General features: G+C 35.4%; 1 protein-coding gene across 1 annotated transcript in view; it reads right to left on the reverse strand.

Annotated features, from left to right (window-relative positions):
* The window catches only part of LOC149797526 (uncharacterized), a 194012-nt gene that overhangs the window by 96765 nt on the left and 82186 nt on the right, over positions 1-15061 (reverse strand). Inside the window, exons 38-46 of the mRNA XM_089960770.1 lie at positions 13335-13412; positions 11889-11966; positions 10639-10716; positions 8358-8435; positions 6912-6989; positions 5666-5743; positions 3139-3216; positions 1972-2049; positions 526-603 (exon numbers count right to left, since the gene is read on the reverse strand). Of these exons, the coding sequence (XP_089816896.1) occupies positions 526-603; positions 1972-2049; positions 3139-3216; positions 5666-5743; positions 6912-6989; positions 8358-8435; positions 10639-10716; positions 11889-11966; positions 13335-13412 (702 nt within the window). The remainder of the gene's footprint in view (positions 1-525; positions 604-1971; positions 2050-3138; positions 3217-5665; positions 5744-6911; positions 6990-8357; positions 8436-10638; positions 10717-11888; positions 11967-13334; positions 13413-15061) is intronic.

Consider the following 15061-nt stretch of genomic DNA (forward strand, 5'->3'; position numbering starts at 1 on the left):
TATATACCGTAATGGATTTCCTGGCACATTTGACAGTGAATACGTAGGTATGTCTTGTTCAGAGAAACAGTTGTGAGAGTGGGCTTGGAAATATTTTATTTGATAATAAAACGTTTCTTTTAAACAAGGACAGTTTCCATGCCGATCTTTGATGTTACACAAAGAAGTATACTTTATATTGGGCTTTGCAACAAAAGCCAAACAAAGCGTACTTATTCCATGCATACAAATGGATTTTATTAATCGAAAAGAATATGTGCAAATATTTAGCGCATTATGTGTGATTGTACAGTTTGAAGACAGACCATATAATGAACTTGGTGTACTTCCGGACTCTTCAGAGGCAGACATAATAAGTTGTATCCTGTCCAGCATAAACCTTTGTCTGTGGTCTTCCCATCCCACTAATATAATGCAGAGCGTACTTAATGCCTATGAATGGTTTATAGTATTCAAATACACTATCTACCAAAAATCTAAGTGTTATGTGTGATTGTAAGGATTGGAACCAGGCTTGATGATTACCTGTTTCTGCCTTCTGACTCATCCAGGTCAGAACCTTCTCCTGTATTCTTTTGAGCAGTCGTATCTTTCTGCTGAGACCTGATAACATTTGGGTATGAAAATAATCATGACTTAAGTACAGATCGTAAGGCCAATCCTATTTCGTGACGCAAACGAAATAGTTCACTACTTCATGCAAACATAATTCTAATAATCAAGCTTATTTTGAAGAAACATTTAGTCAGTTATATAGGTTTTACTTCTAGACTAATATTTAACTGTACATAATGTTTATGTCTCTTAAAGTACTACAGTTTACATGCAGAAAACAATCAAATCACAACATCATTATATTAAAAGTATAAGAAAAATGTAATGGCTGCCGGAACTGACCAAATGCCTTATTTTATTCTAGCTATATTCTAAACGCGAGTCAGTAATATCAAATCAAAATATCAAATAAGATTGTATAGATGGAACTACACGTAATACATCAAGAAAAGAATAAAGAACACTGGACAACTAATGGACGAAACCCCTGGGAATAGAAAAGCAGAAAAGCATAAACTTGCAACAAGTATTCTGTGGCATGAAAACAATTTCATCGAAACATTCTTGTTTTGCAATCATTTTCGAACCAACATGTGAGAGGCCTTCTCCTCTCGAATTTCACTTTGTTCTTTTCTCAATCATAGCTAACATATGCCTGACGAGGAAGACAACTAATCACCAGGTGATAGTTTTGCAAATATGACAAAGACATTTTCAAATCAGCCGTAGTCACTCAAACACACACACATACACAGACAAACACAAACGAACACACACACGCACACACTATCTTCATTCCAAAGAATTATTTCAATGATTATTACATCAACGAAAATATATATCGGCACTTTCGTATTTTACGTGCTTCTACAATTCGAAACGAAACAAGATATATACCGGTATGTATTTCCTGGCAGTTTTTACACTGAAAACCTAAATTCTGTGTTGTTCAGCAAACAGTTCTGCGTGTGGGCTGTGCAAAATTTACTTTGATACTGAAAGTTTCTTTCCAGCAAGGAGAGTTTCCAACCCGATCTTTGAGGTTAGACAAATTAGTATACTTTGTCAATGGCCTTTACAACACAAGCCAAACAAAGCGTCCTCTTCCATGCATAAAAATGGATTTATTAATCGAAACGAATAATGCACACATTTAGCGCATTATGTGAGATTGTACAGTTTGGAGTCAGACCATATAAAGAACTTGGTATACTTCGTGACTCTTCAGAGTCAGACATCCTAAGTTGTATCCTGTCCAGCATGCACCTTTCTCAGTGGTCTTCCCAACCCAATAATACAATTCAGAGCGTACTTTCTCAATCCATATTAATGGGTTATAGTATTCAAATACTTTATCTACATATAGTCTGCGAGTTATGTGTTATTGTAGAGATTGGAGTCAGGATTGATGATTACATTTCTCTGCCTTCTGAATCATCCAGATCAGAATCTTCTGCTGAATTCTTTTGAGGAGTCGCATCCATCTCCTCGGACCTGATGATATTTGGATATGAAATTAATTGTTAACAATAAGTGAAGTTTCCCAATCCATAGCCGCTTCACTTTTAATAATAGTTATGTATGACTTAGGTACATATCGTAAGGCCAATCCTATTTTGTGACGCAAACGAAATAATTCATTATTTCATGCAAACATAATTCATATAATCAAGCATTGTCTGATGAATCGTTTAACCAGTTATATAGATTTGACAGCTTGACTAATATGTAGCTGTACATAATGTTTACGTCTGTAAAAGTACACCAGTTTTCTTGGAGAAAAAAAAATCAAGTCACAACATCATTATATTAAAATATAAAACAAACTTGCATGACTGTCGTATCCTGCCAAATATAAAAGTTATAATCCACCAGCATTCTATACGCGAGTCAGTGGTATCAAATCAAAATGTAAAATACGACAATGTAGATGTAACTACACGTATTGCATCAAGAAAAGAATAACTACCGAACACAAGACTACAAAATGAACGACACCTCTGAAAATAGAAAAGCAGGAAACATAAACATGCAACAAGCATTCTGTGGCATGAAAACATTTTCCTCGGAAAATTCTTGCTTTTGCAATTCCATTTCTAACCAACATGTGACAGGACAACTCATTTCGAATTTCACTTTGTTCTTTCTAACTGGTAGCTAACATTCCCTTGACGAGGAAGACGACTACTGATCACCAGGTAATATTTTTGAAAATATCACAGAGATTTCCAAATCAGCCGTAGTCACACACACACACACACACACACACACACACACAAACACACACATTATTATTAATCGAAACGAATAATGCACACATTTAGCGCATTATGTGAGATTGTACAGTTTGGAGTCAGACCATATAAAGAACTTGGTATACTTCGTGACTCTTCAGAGTCAGACATCCTAAGTTGTATCCTGTCCAGCATGCACCTTTCTCATTGGTCTTCCCAACCCAATAATACAATTCAGAGCGTACTTCCTCAATCGATATTAATGGGTTATAGTATTCAAATACTTTATCTACATATAGTCTGCGAGTTATGTGTTATTGTAGAGATTGGAGTCAGGATTGATGATTACATTTCTCTGCCTTCTGAATCATCCAGATCAGAATCTTCTGCTGAATTCTTTTGAGGAGTTGCATCCATCTCCTCGGACCTGATGATATTTGGATATGAAATTAATTGTTAACAATAAGTGAAGTTTCCCAATCCATAGCCGCTTCACTTTTAATAATAGTTATGTATGACTTAGGTACATATCGTAAGGCCAATCCTATTTTGTGACGCAAACGAAATAATTCATTATTTCATGCAAACATAATTCTTATAATCAAGCATTGTCTGATGAATCGTTTAACCAGTTATATAGATTTGACAGCTTGACTAATATGTAGCTGTACATAATGTTTACGTCTGTAAAAGTACACCAGTGTTCTTGGAGAAAAAAAATCAAGTCACAACATCATTATATTAAAATATAAAACAAACTTGCATGACTGTCGTATCCTGCCAAATATAAAAATTATAATCCACCAGTATTCTATACGCGAGTCAGTGGTATCAAATCAAAACATAAAATACGACAGTGTAGATGTAACTACACGTATTGCATCAAGAAAAGAATAACTACCGAACACAAGACTACAAAATGAACGACACCTCTGAAAATAGAAAAGCAGGAAACATAAACATGCAACAAGCATTCTGTGGCATGAAAACATTTTCCTCGGAAAATTCTTGTTTTTGCAATTCCATTTCTAACCAACATGTGACAGGACAACTCATTTCGAATTTCACTTTGTTCTTTCTAACTGGTAGCTAACTGATGTAACTACACGTATTGCATCAAGAAAAGAATAACTACCGAACACAAGACTACAAAATGAACGACACCTCTGAAAATAGAAAAGCAGGAAACATAAACATGCAACAAGCATTCTGTGGCATGAAAACATTTTCCTCGGAAAATTCTTGTTTTTGCAATTCCATTTCTAACCAACATGTGACAGGACAACTCATTTCGAATTTCACTTTGTTCTTTCTAACTGGTAGCTAACATTCCCTTGACGAGGAAGACGACTACTGATCACCAGGTAATATTTTTGAAAATATCACAGAGATTTCCAAATCAGCCGTAGTCACACACACACACACACACACACACACACACACACACACACACACACACAAACACACACACATACACAGACACAAATTATCTTCATTCCAAACAATGACCTAATTGATTATTACATCAAACAAAATATATATCGGGACTTTCGTATTATACGTGCTTCTAAAAATCGAAATCAGAAAAGATATATACCGTAATGGATTTCCTGGCACTTTTGACAGTGAATACGTAGGTATGTCTTGTTCAGCGAACAGTTCTGAGAGTGGGCTTGGGAATATCGTATTTGATAATAAAACGTTTCCTGTAAACAAGGACCGTTTCCATGCCGATCTTTGATATTACACAAAGAAGTATGCTTTGTATTGGGCTTTGCAACACAAAAAAATGACATCAATGCCCGATCTGACCAAATGCATAAATTATAATCCAGCTATATTCTAAACGCGAGTCAGTGATATCAAATCAAAATATAAAATAAGATAGTGTAGCTGGAACTACACGTAATACATCAAGAAAAGAATAAAGAACATTGGACTACCAAATGATCGAAACCTCTGGAAATAGAAAAGCAGGAAAGCATAAACAAGCAGCAAGTATTCTGTGGCATGAAAACAATTTCATCGGAACATTCTTGTTTTGCAATCATTTTCGAACCAACATATGAGAGGCCTACTTTTGTCGAATTTCACTTTGTTCTTTTCTCAATGATAGCTAACATACCCCTGAAGAGGACGAAGACAACTAATCACCAGGTAGTAGTTTTGCAAATATGACAAAGACATTTTCAAATCAGCCTTAGTCACACCCACACCCACACACAAACACACACATACACACATTCACTTGATTCCAAAGAATGATTTCAATGATTATTACATCAGCGAAAATATGTATCGGCACTTTCGTGTTTTACTTGCTTCTACAATCCGAAATGAGATAAAATATATACCGTAATGTATTTCCTGGTACTTTTGACACTGAATACCTAATTATGTGTTGTTCAGCAAACCGTTCTGCCTGTGGGCTGTGCAAAATTTACTTTGATAATAAAAAGTTTCTTTCCAGCAAGAAGAGTTTCCAACCCGATCTTTGAGGCTAGACAAATAAGTCTACTTTGTAAATGGCCTTTACAACATAAGTCAAACAAAGCGTCCTTCTTCCATGCAGACAAATGGGTTTTATTAATCGAAACGAATATATGCACACATTTAGCGTATTATGTGTGATTGTACAGTTTGGAGTCAGACCATTAATGAACTTGGTATACTTCGTGATTCTTCAGAGCCAGACATCCTAAATTGTACCCTGTCCAGCATGCACTTTTCTCAGTGGTCTTCCCAACCCAATAATACAATTCAGAGCGTACTTACTCAATCAATATTAATGGGTTATAGTATTCAAATACTTTATCTACAATATAGTCTGCGTGTTATGTGTTATTGTACAGATTGGAATCAGGCTTGATGATTACCTTTCTCTGCCTTCTAAATCATCCAGATCAGAACCGTCTGCTGATTTCTTTTGAGGAGTCGCATCCTTCCGCTCGGACCTGATAATATTTGGATAAGAAATTAATTGTTAACAATAAGTGAAGTTTCCCAATCCATACCCGCTTCACTTTTAAAGTCATGTATGACTTAGGTACATATCGCAAGGCCAATCCTATTTGGTGACGCAAACGAAATAATTCATTATTTCATGCAAACATAATTTTTATAATCAAAATTAATCTGATGAATTGTTTAACCAGTTATATAGATCTGGACTACTAAATGAACGAAACTTCTGGAAATAGAAAAGCAGGAAACATAAACATGCAACAAGCATTCTGTGGCATGAAAACATTTTCCTCGGACAATTCTTGTTTTCCAATTCCATTTCTAACCAACATGTGACAGGACAACTGATCTCGAATTTCACTTTGTTCTTTCTCAATGGTAGCTAACATTCCCCTGACGAGGGAGATGACCACTGATCACCAGGTAATATTTTTGAAAATATGATACAGAGATTTCCAAATCAGCTGTGGTCACACACACGCACACACACTCACACACACACATATACACACACATACACATACACATAGTATCTTCATTCCAAACAATGACCTAATTGATTATTACATCAAACACAATATATATCGGGACTTTCGTATTATACGTGCTTCTACAATTCGATGTCAGAAAAGATATATACCGTAATGGATTTCCTGGCACATTTGACAGTGAATACGTAGGTATGTCTTGTTCAGAGAAACAGTTGTGAGAGTGGGCTTGGAAATATTTTATTTGATAATAAAACGTTTCTTTTAAACAAGGACAGTTTCCATGCCGATCTTTGATGTTACACAAAGAAGTATACTTTATATTGGGCTTTGCAACAAAAGCCAAACAAAGCGTACTTATTCCATGCATACAAATGGATTTTATTAATCGAAAAGAATATGTGCAAATATTTAGCGCATTATGTGTGATTGTACAGTTTGAAGACAGACCATATAATGAACTTGGTGTACTTCCGGACTCTTCAGAGGCAGACATAATAAGTTGTATCCTGTCCAGCATAAACCTTTGTCTATGGTCTTCCCATCCCACTAATATAATGCAGAGCGTACTTAATGCCTATGAATGGTTTATAGTATTCAAATACACTATCTACCAAAAATCTAAGTGTTATGTGTGATTGTAAGGATTGGAACCAGGCTTGATGATTACCTGTTTCTGCCTTCTGACTCATCCAGGTCAGAACCTTCTCCTGTATTCTTTTGAGCAGTCGTATCTTTCTGCTGAGACCTGATAACATTTGGGTATGAAAATAATCATGACTTAAGTACAGATCGTAAGGCCAATCCTATTTCGTGACGCAAACGAAATAGTTCACTACTTCATGCAAACATAATTCTAATAATCAAGCTTATTTTGAAGAAACATTTAGTCAGTTATATAGGTTTTACTTCTAGACTAATATTTAACTGTACATAATGTTTATGTCTCTTAAAGTACTACAGTTTACATGCAGAAAACAATCAAATCACAACATCATTATATTAAAAGTATAAGAAAAATGTAATGGCTGCCGGAACTGACCAAATGCCTTATTTTATTCTAGCTATATTCTAAACGCGAGTCAGTAATATCAAATCAAAATATCAAATAAGATTGTATAGATGGAACTACACGTAATACATCAAGAAAAGAATAAAGAACACTGGACAACTAATGGACGAAACCCCTGGGAATAGAAAAGCAGAAAAGCATAAACTTGCAACAAGTATTCTGTGGCATGAAAACAATTTCATCGAAACATTCTTGTTTTGCAATCATTTTCGAACCAACATGTGAGAGGCCTTCTCCTCTCGAATTTCACTTTGTTCTTTTCTCAATCATAGCTAACATATGCCTGACGAGGAAGACAACTAATCACCAGGTAATAGTTTTGCAAATATGACAAAGACATTTTCAAATCAGCCGTAGTCACTCAAACACACACACATACACAGACAAACACAAACGAACACACACACGCACACACTATCTTCATTCCAAAGAATTATTTCAATGATTATTACATCAACGAAAATATATATCGGCACTTTCGTATTTTACGTGCTTCTACAATTCGAAACGAAACAAGATATATACCGGTATGTATTTCCTGGCAGTTTTTACACTGAAAACCTAAATTCTGTGTTGTTCAGCAAACAGTTCTGCGTGTGGGCTGTGCAAAATTTACTTTGATACTGAAAGTTTCTTTCCAGCAAGGAGAGTTTCCAACCCGATCTTTGAGGTTAGACAAATTAGTATACTTTGTCAATGGCCTTTACAACACAAGCCAAACAAAGCGTCCTCTTCCATGCATAAAAATGGATTTATTAATCGAAACGAATAATGCACACATTTAGCGCATTATGTGAGATTGTACAGTTTGGAGTCAGACCATATAAAGAACTTGGTATACTTCGTGACTCTTCAGAGTCAGACATCCTAAGTTGTATCCTGTCCAGCATGCACCTTTCTCAGTGGTCTTCCCAACCCAATAATACAATTCAGAGCGTACTTTCTCAATCCATATTAATGGGTTATAGTATTCAAATACTTTATCTACATATAGTCTGCGAGTTATGTGTTATTGTAGAGATTGGAGTCAGGATTGATGATTACATTTCTCTGCCTTCTGAATCATCCAGATCAGAATCTTCTGCTGAATTCTTTTGAGGAGTCGCATCCATCTCCTCGGACCTGATGATATTTGGATATGAAATTAATTGTTAACAATAAGTGAAGTTTCCCAATCCATAGCCGCTTCACTTTTAATAATAGTTATGTATGACTTAGCTACATATCATATGGCCAATCCTATTTTGTGACGCAAACGAAATAATTCATTATTTCATGCAAACATAACTCTTATAATCAAGCATTGTCTGATGAATCGTTTAACCAGTTATATAGATTTGACAGCTTGACTAATATGTAGCTGTACATAATGTTTACGTCTGTAAAAGTACACCAGTTTTCTTGGAGAAAAAAAAATCAAGTCACAACATCATTATATTAAAATATAAAACAAACTTGCATGACTGTCGTATCCTGCCAAATATAAAAATTATAATCCACCAGCATTCTATACGCGAGTCAGTGGTATCAAATCAAAATGTAAAATACGACAATGTAGATGTAACTACACGTATTGCATCAAGAAAAGAATAACTACCAAACACAAGACTACAAAATGAACGACACCTCTGAAAATAGAAAAGCAGGAAACATAAACATGCAACAAGCATTCTGTGGCATGAAAACATTTTCCTCGGAAAATTCTTGTTTTTGCAATTCCATTTCTAACCAACATGTGACAGGACAACTCATTTCGAATTTCACTTTGTTCTTTCTAACTGGTAGCTAACATTCCCTTGACGAGGAAGACGACTACTGATCACCAGGTAATATTTTTGAAAATATCACAGAGATTTCCAAATCAGCCGTAGTCACACACACACACACACACACACACACACACACACACAAACACACACACATACACAGACACAAATTATCTTCATTCCAAACAATGACCTAATTGATTATTACATCAAACAAAATATATATCGGGACTTTCGTATTATACGTGCTTCTAAAAATCGAAATCAGAAAAGATATATACCGTAATGGATTTCCTGGCACTTTTGACAGTGAATACGTAGGTATGTCTTGTTCAGCGAACAGTTCTGAGAGTGGGCTTGGGAATATCGTATTTGATAATAAAACGTTTCCTGTAAACAAGGACCGTTTCCATGCCGATCTTTGATATTACACAAAGAAGTATGCTTTGTATTGGGCTTTGCAACACAAAAAAATGACATCAATGCCGATCTGACCAAATGCATAAATTATAATCCAGCTATATTCTAAACGCGAGTCAGTGATATCAAATCAAAATATAAAATAAGATAGTGTAGCTGGAACTACACGTAATACATCAAGAAAAGAATAAAGAACATTGGACTACCAAATGATCGAAACCTCTGGAAATAGAAAAGCAGGAAAGCATAAACAAGCAGCAAGTATTCTGTGGCATGAAAACAATTTCATCGGAACATTCTTGTTTTGCAATCATTTTCGAACCAACATATGAGAGGCCTACTTTTGTCGAATTTCACTTTGTTCTTTTCTCAATGATAGCTAACATACCCCTGAAGAGGACGAAGACAACTAATCACCAGGTAGTAGTTTTGCAAATATGACAAAGACATTTTCAAATCAGCCTTAGTCACACCCACACCCACACACAAACACACACATACACACATTCACTTGATTCCAAAGAATGATTTCAATGATTATTACATCAGCGAAAATATGTATCGGCACTTTCGTGTTTTACTTGCTTCTACAATCCGAAATGAGATAAAATATATACCGTAATGTATTTCCTGGTACTTTTGACACTGAATACCTAATTATGTGTTGTTCAGCAAACCGTTCTGCCTGTGGGCTGTGCAAAATTTACTTTGATAATAAAAAGTTTCTTTCCAGCAAGAAGAGTTTCCAACCCGATCTTTGAGGCTAGACAAATAAGTCTACTTTGTAAATGGCCTTTACAACATAAGTCAAACAAAGCGTCCTTCTTCCATGCAGACAAATGGGTTTTATTAATCGAAACGAATATATGCACACATTTAGCGTATTATGTGTGATTGTACAGTTTGGAGTCAGACCATTAATGAACTTGGTATACTTCGTGATTCTTCAGAGCCAGACATCCTAAATTGTACCCTGTCCAGCATGCACTTTTCTCAGTGGTCTTCCCAACCCAATAATACAATTCAGAGCGTACTTACTCAATCAATATTAATGGGTTATAGTATTCAAATACTTTATCTACAATATAGTCTGCGTGTTATGTGTTATTGTACAGATTGGAATCAGGCTTGATGATTACCTTTCTCTGCCTTCTAAATCATCCAGATCAGAACCGTCTGCTGATTTCTTTTGAGGAGTCGCATCCTTCCGCTCGGACCTGATAATATTTGGATAAGAAATTAATTGTTAACAATAAGTGAAGTTTCCCAATCCATACCCGCTTCACTTTTAATAATAGTCATGTATGACTTAGGTACATATCGCAAGGCCAATCCTATTTGGTGACGCAAACGAAATAATTCATTATTTCATGCAAACATAATTTTTATAATCAAAATTTATCTGATGAATTGTTTAACCAGTTATATAGATCTGGACTACTAAATGAACGAAACTTCTGGAAATAGAAAAGCAGGAAACATAAACATGCAACAAGCATTCTGTGGCATGAAAACATTTTCCTCGGACAATTCTTGTTTTCCAATTCCATTTCTAACCAACATGTGACAGGACAACTGATCTCGAATTTCACTTTGTTCTTTCTCAATGGTAGCTAAGATTCCCCTGACGAGGGAGATGACCACTGATCACCAGGTAATATTTTTGAAAATATGATACAGAGATTTCCAAATCAGCTGTGGTCACACACACGCACACACACTCACACACACACATATACACACACATACACATACACATAGTATCTTCATTCCAAACAATGACCTAATTGATTATTACATCAAACACAATATATATCGGGACTTTCGTATTATACGTGCTTCTACAATTCGATATCAGAAAAGATATATACCGTAATGGATTTCCTGGCACATTTGACAGTGAATACGTAGGTATGTCTTGTTCAGAGAAACAGTTGTGAGAGTGGGCTTGGAAATATTTTATTTGATAATAAAACGTTTCTTTTAAACAAGGACAGTTTCCATGCCGATCTTTGATGTTACACAAAGAAGTATACTTTATATTGGGCTTTGCAACAAAAGCCAAACAAAGCGTACTTATTCCATGCATACAAATGGATTTTATTAATCGAAAAGAATATGTGCAAATATTTAGCGCATTATGTGTGATTGTACAGTTTGAAGACAGACCATATAATGAACTTGGTGTACTTCCGGACTCTTCAGAGGCAGACATAATAAGTTGTATCCTGTCCAGCATAAACCTTTGTCTGTGGTCTTCCCATCCCACTAATATAATGCAGAGCGTACTTAATGCCTATGAATGGTTTATAGTATTCAAATACACTATCTACCAAAAATCTAAGTGTTATGTGTGATTGTAAGGATTGGAACCAGGCTTGATGATTACCTGTTTCTGCCTTCTGACTCATCCAGGTCAGAACCTTCTCCTGTATTCTTTTGAGCAGTCGTATCTTTCTGCTGAGACCTGATAACATTTGGGTATGAAAATAATCATGACTTAAGTACAGATCGTAAGGCCAATCCTATTTCGTGACGCAAACGAAATAGTTCACTACTTCATGCAAACATAATTCTAATAATCAAGCTTATTTTGAAGAAACATTTAGTCAGTTATATAGGTTTTACTTCTAGACTAATATTTAACTGTACATAATGTTTATGTCTCTTAAAGTACTACAGTTTACATGCAGAAAACAATCAAATCACAACATCATTATATTAAAAGTATAAGAAAAATGTAATGGCTGCCGGAACTGACCAAATGCCTTATTTTATTCTAGCTATATTCTAAACGCGAGTCAGTAATATCAAATCAAAATATCAAATAAGATTGTATAGATGGAACTACACGTAATACATCAAGAAAAGAATAAAGAACACTGGACAACTAATGGACGAAACCCCTGGGAATAGAAAAGCAGAAAAGCATAAACTTGCAACAAGTATTCTGTGGCATGAAAACAATTTCATCGAAACATTCTTGTTTTGCAATCATTTTCGAACCAACATGTGAGAGGCCTTCTCCTCTCGAATTTCACTTTGTTCTTTTCTCAATCATAGCTAACATATGCCTGACGAGGAAGACAACTAATCACCAGGTAATAGTTTTGCAAATATGACAAAGACATTTTCAAATCAGCCGTAGTCACTCAAACACACACACATACACAGACAAACACAAACGAACACACACACGCACACACTATCTTCATTCCAAAGAATTATTTCAATGATTATTACATCAACGAAAATATATATCGGCACTTTCGTATTTTACGTGCTTCTACAATTCGAAACGAAACAAGATATATACCGGTATGTATTTCCTGGCAGTTTTTACACTGAAAACCTAAATTCTGTGTTGTTCAGCAAACAGTTCTGCGTGTGGGCTGTGCAAAATTTACTTTGATACTGAAAGTTTCTTTCCAGCAAGGAGAGTTTCCAACCCGATCTTTGAGGTTAGACAAATTAGTATACTTTGTCAATGGCCTTTACAACACAAGCCAAACAAAGCGTCCTCTTCCATGCATAAAAATGGATTTATTAATCGAAACGAATAATGCACACATTTAGCGCATTATGTGAGATTGTACAGTTTGGAGTCAGACCATATAAAGAACTTGGTATACTTCGTGACTCTTCAGAGTCAGACATCCTAAGTTGTATCCTGTCCAGCATGCACCTTTCTCAGTGGTCTTCCCAACCCAATAATACAATTCAGAGCGTACTTTCTCAATCCATATTAATGGGTTATAGTATTCAAATACTTTATCTACATATAGTCTGCGAGTTATGTGTTATTGTAGAGATTGGAGTCAGGATTGATGATTACATTTCTCTGCCTTCTGAATCATCCAGATCAGAATCTTCTGCTGAATTCTTTTGAGGAGTCGCATCCATCTCCTCGGACCTGATGATATTTGGATATGAAATTAATTGTTAACAATAAGTGAAGTTTCCCAATCCATAGCCGCTTCACTTTTAATAATAGTTATGTATGACTTAGCTACATATCATATGGCCAATCCTATTTTGTGACGCAAACGAAATAATTCATTATTTCATGCAAACATAACTCTTATAATCAAGCATTGTCTGATGAATCGTTTAACCAGTTATATAGATTTGACAGCTTGACTAATATGTAGCTGTACATAATGTTTACGTCTGTAAAAGTACACCAGTTTTCTTGGAGAAAAAAAAATCAAGTCACAACATCATTATATTAAAATATAAAACAAACTTGCATGACTGTCGTATCCTGCCAAATATAAAAATTATAATCCACCAGCATTCTATACGCGAGTCAGTGGTATCAAATCAAAATATAAAATACGACAATGTAGATGTAACTACACGTATTGCATCAAGAAAAGAATAACTACCGAACACAAGACTACAAAATGAACGACACCTCTGAAAATAGAAAAGCAGGAAACATAAACATGCAACAAGCATTCTGTGGCATGAAAACATTTTCCTCGGAAAATTCTTGTTTTTGCAATTCCATTTCTAACCAACATGTGACAGGACAACTCATTTCGAATTTCACTTTGTTCTTTCTAACTGGTAGCTAACTGATGTAACTGCACGTATTGCATCAAGAAAAGAATAACTACCGAACACAAGACTACAAAATGAACGACACCTCTGAAAATAGAAAAGCAGGAAACATAAACATGCAACAAGCATTCTGTGGCATGAAAACATTTTCCTCGGAAAATTCTTGTTTTTGCAATTCCATTTCTAACCAACATGTGACAGGACAACTCATTTCGAATTTCACTTTGTTCTTTCTAACTGGTAGCTAACTGATGTAACTACACGTATTGCATCAAGAAAAGAATAACTACCGAACACAAGACTACAAAATGAACGACACCTCTGAAAATAGAAAAGCAGGAAACATAAACATGCAACAAGCATTCTGTGGCATGAAAACATTTTCCTCGGAAAATTCTTGTTTTTGCAATTCCATTTCTAACCAACATGTGACAGGACAACTCATTTCGAATTTCACTTTGTTCTTTCTAACTGGTAGCTAACATTCCCTTGACGAGGAAGACGACTACTGATCACCAGGTAATATTTTTGAAAATATCACAGAGATTTCCAAATCAGCCGTAGTCACACACACACACACACACACACACACACACAAACACACACACATACACAGACACAAATTATCTTCATTCCAAACAATGACCTAATTGATTATTACATCAAACAAAATATATATCGGGACTTTCGTATTATACGTGCTTCTAAAAATCGAAATCAGAAAAGATATATACCGTAATGGATTTCCTGGCACTTTTGACAGTGAATACGTAGGTATGTCTTGTTCAGCGAACAGTTCTGAGAGTGGGCTTGGGAATATCGTATTTGATAATAAAACGTTTCCTGTAAACAAGGACCGTTTCCATGCCGATCTTTGATATTACACAAAGAAGTATGCTTTGTATTGGGCTTTGCAACACAAAAAAATGACATCAATGCCCGATCTGACCAAATGCATAAATTATAATCCAGCTATATTCTAAACGCGAGTCAGTG

Source organism: Sinohyriopsis cumingii, chromosome 6 (genome assembly GCF_028554795.1).
Source record: "Sinohyriopsis cumingii isolate HCF-2022 chromosome 6, ASM2855479v2, whole genome shotgun sequence".
NCBI classification, from domain to species: Eukaryota; Metazoa; Mollusca; class Bivalvia; order Unionida; family Unionidae; genus Sinohyriopsis; species Sinohyriopsis cumingii.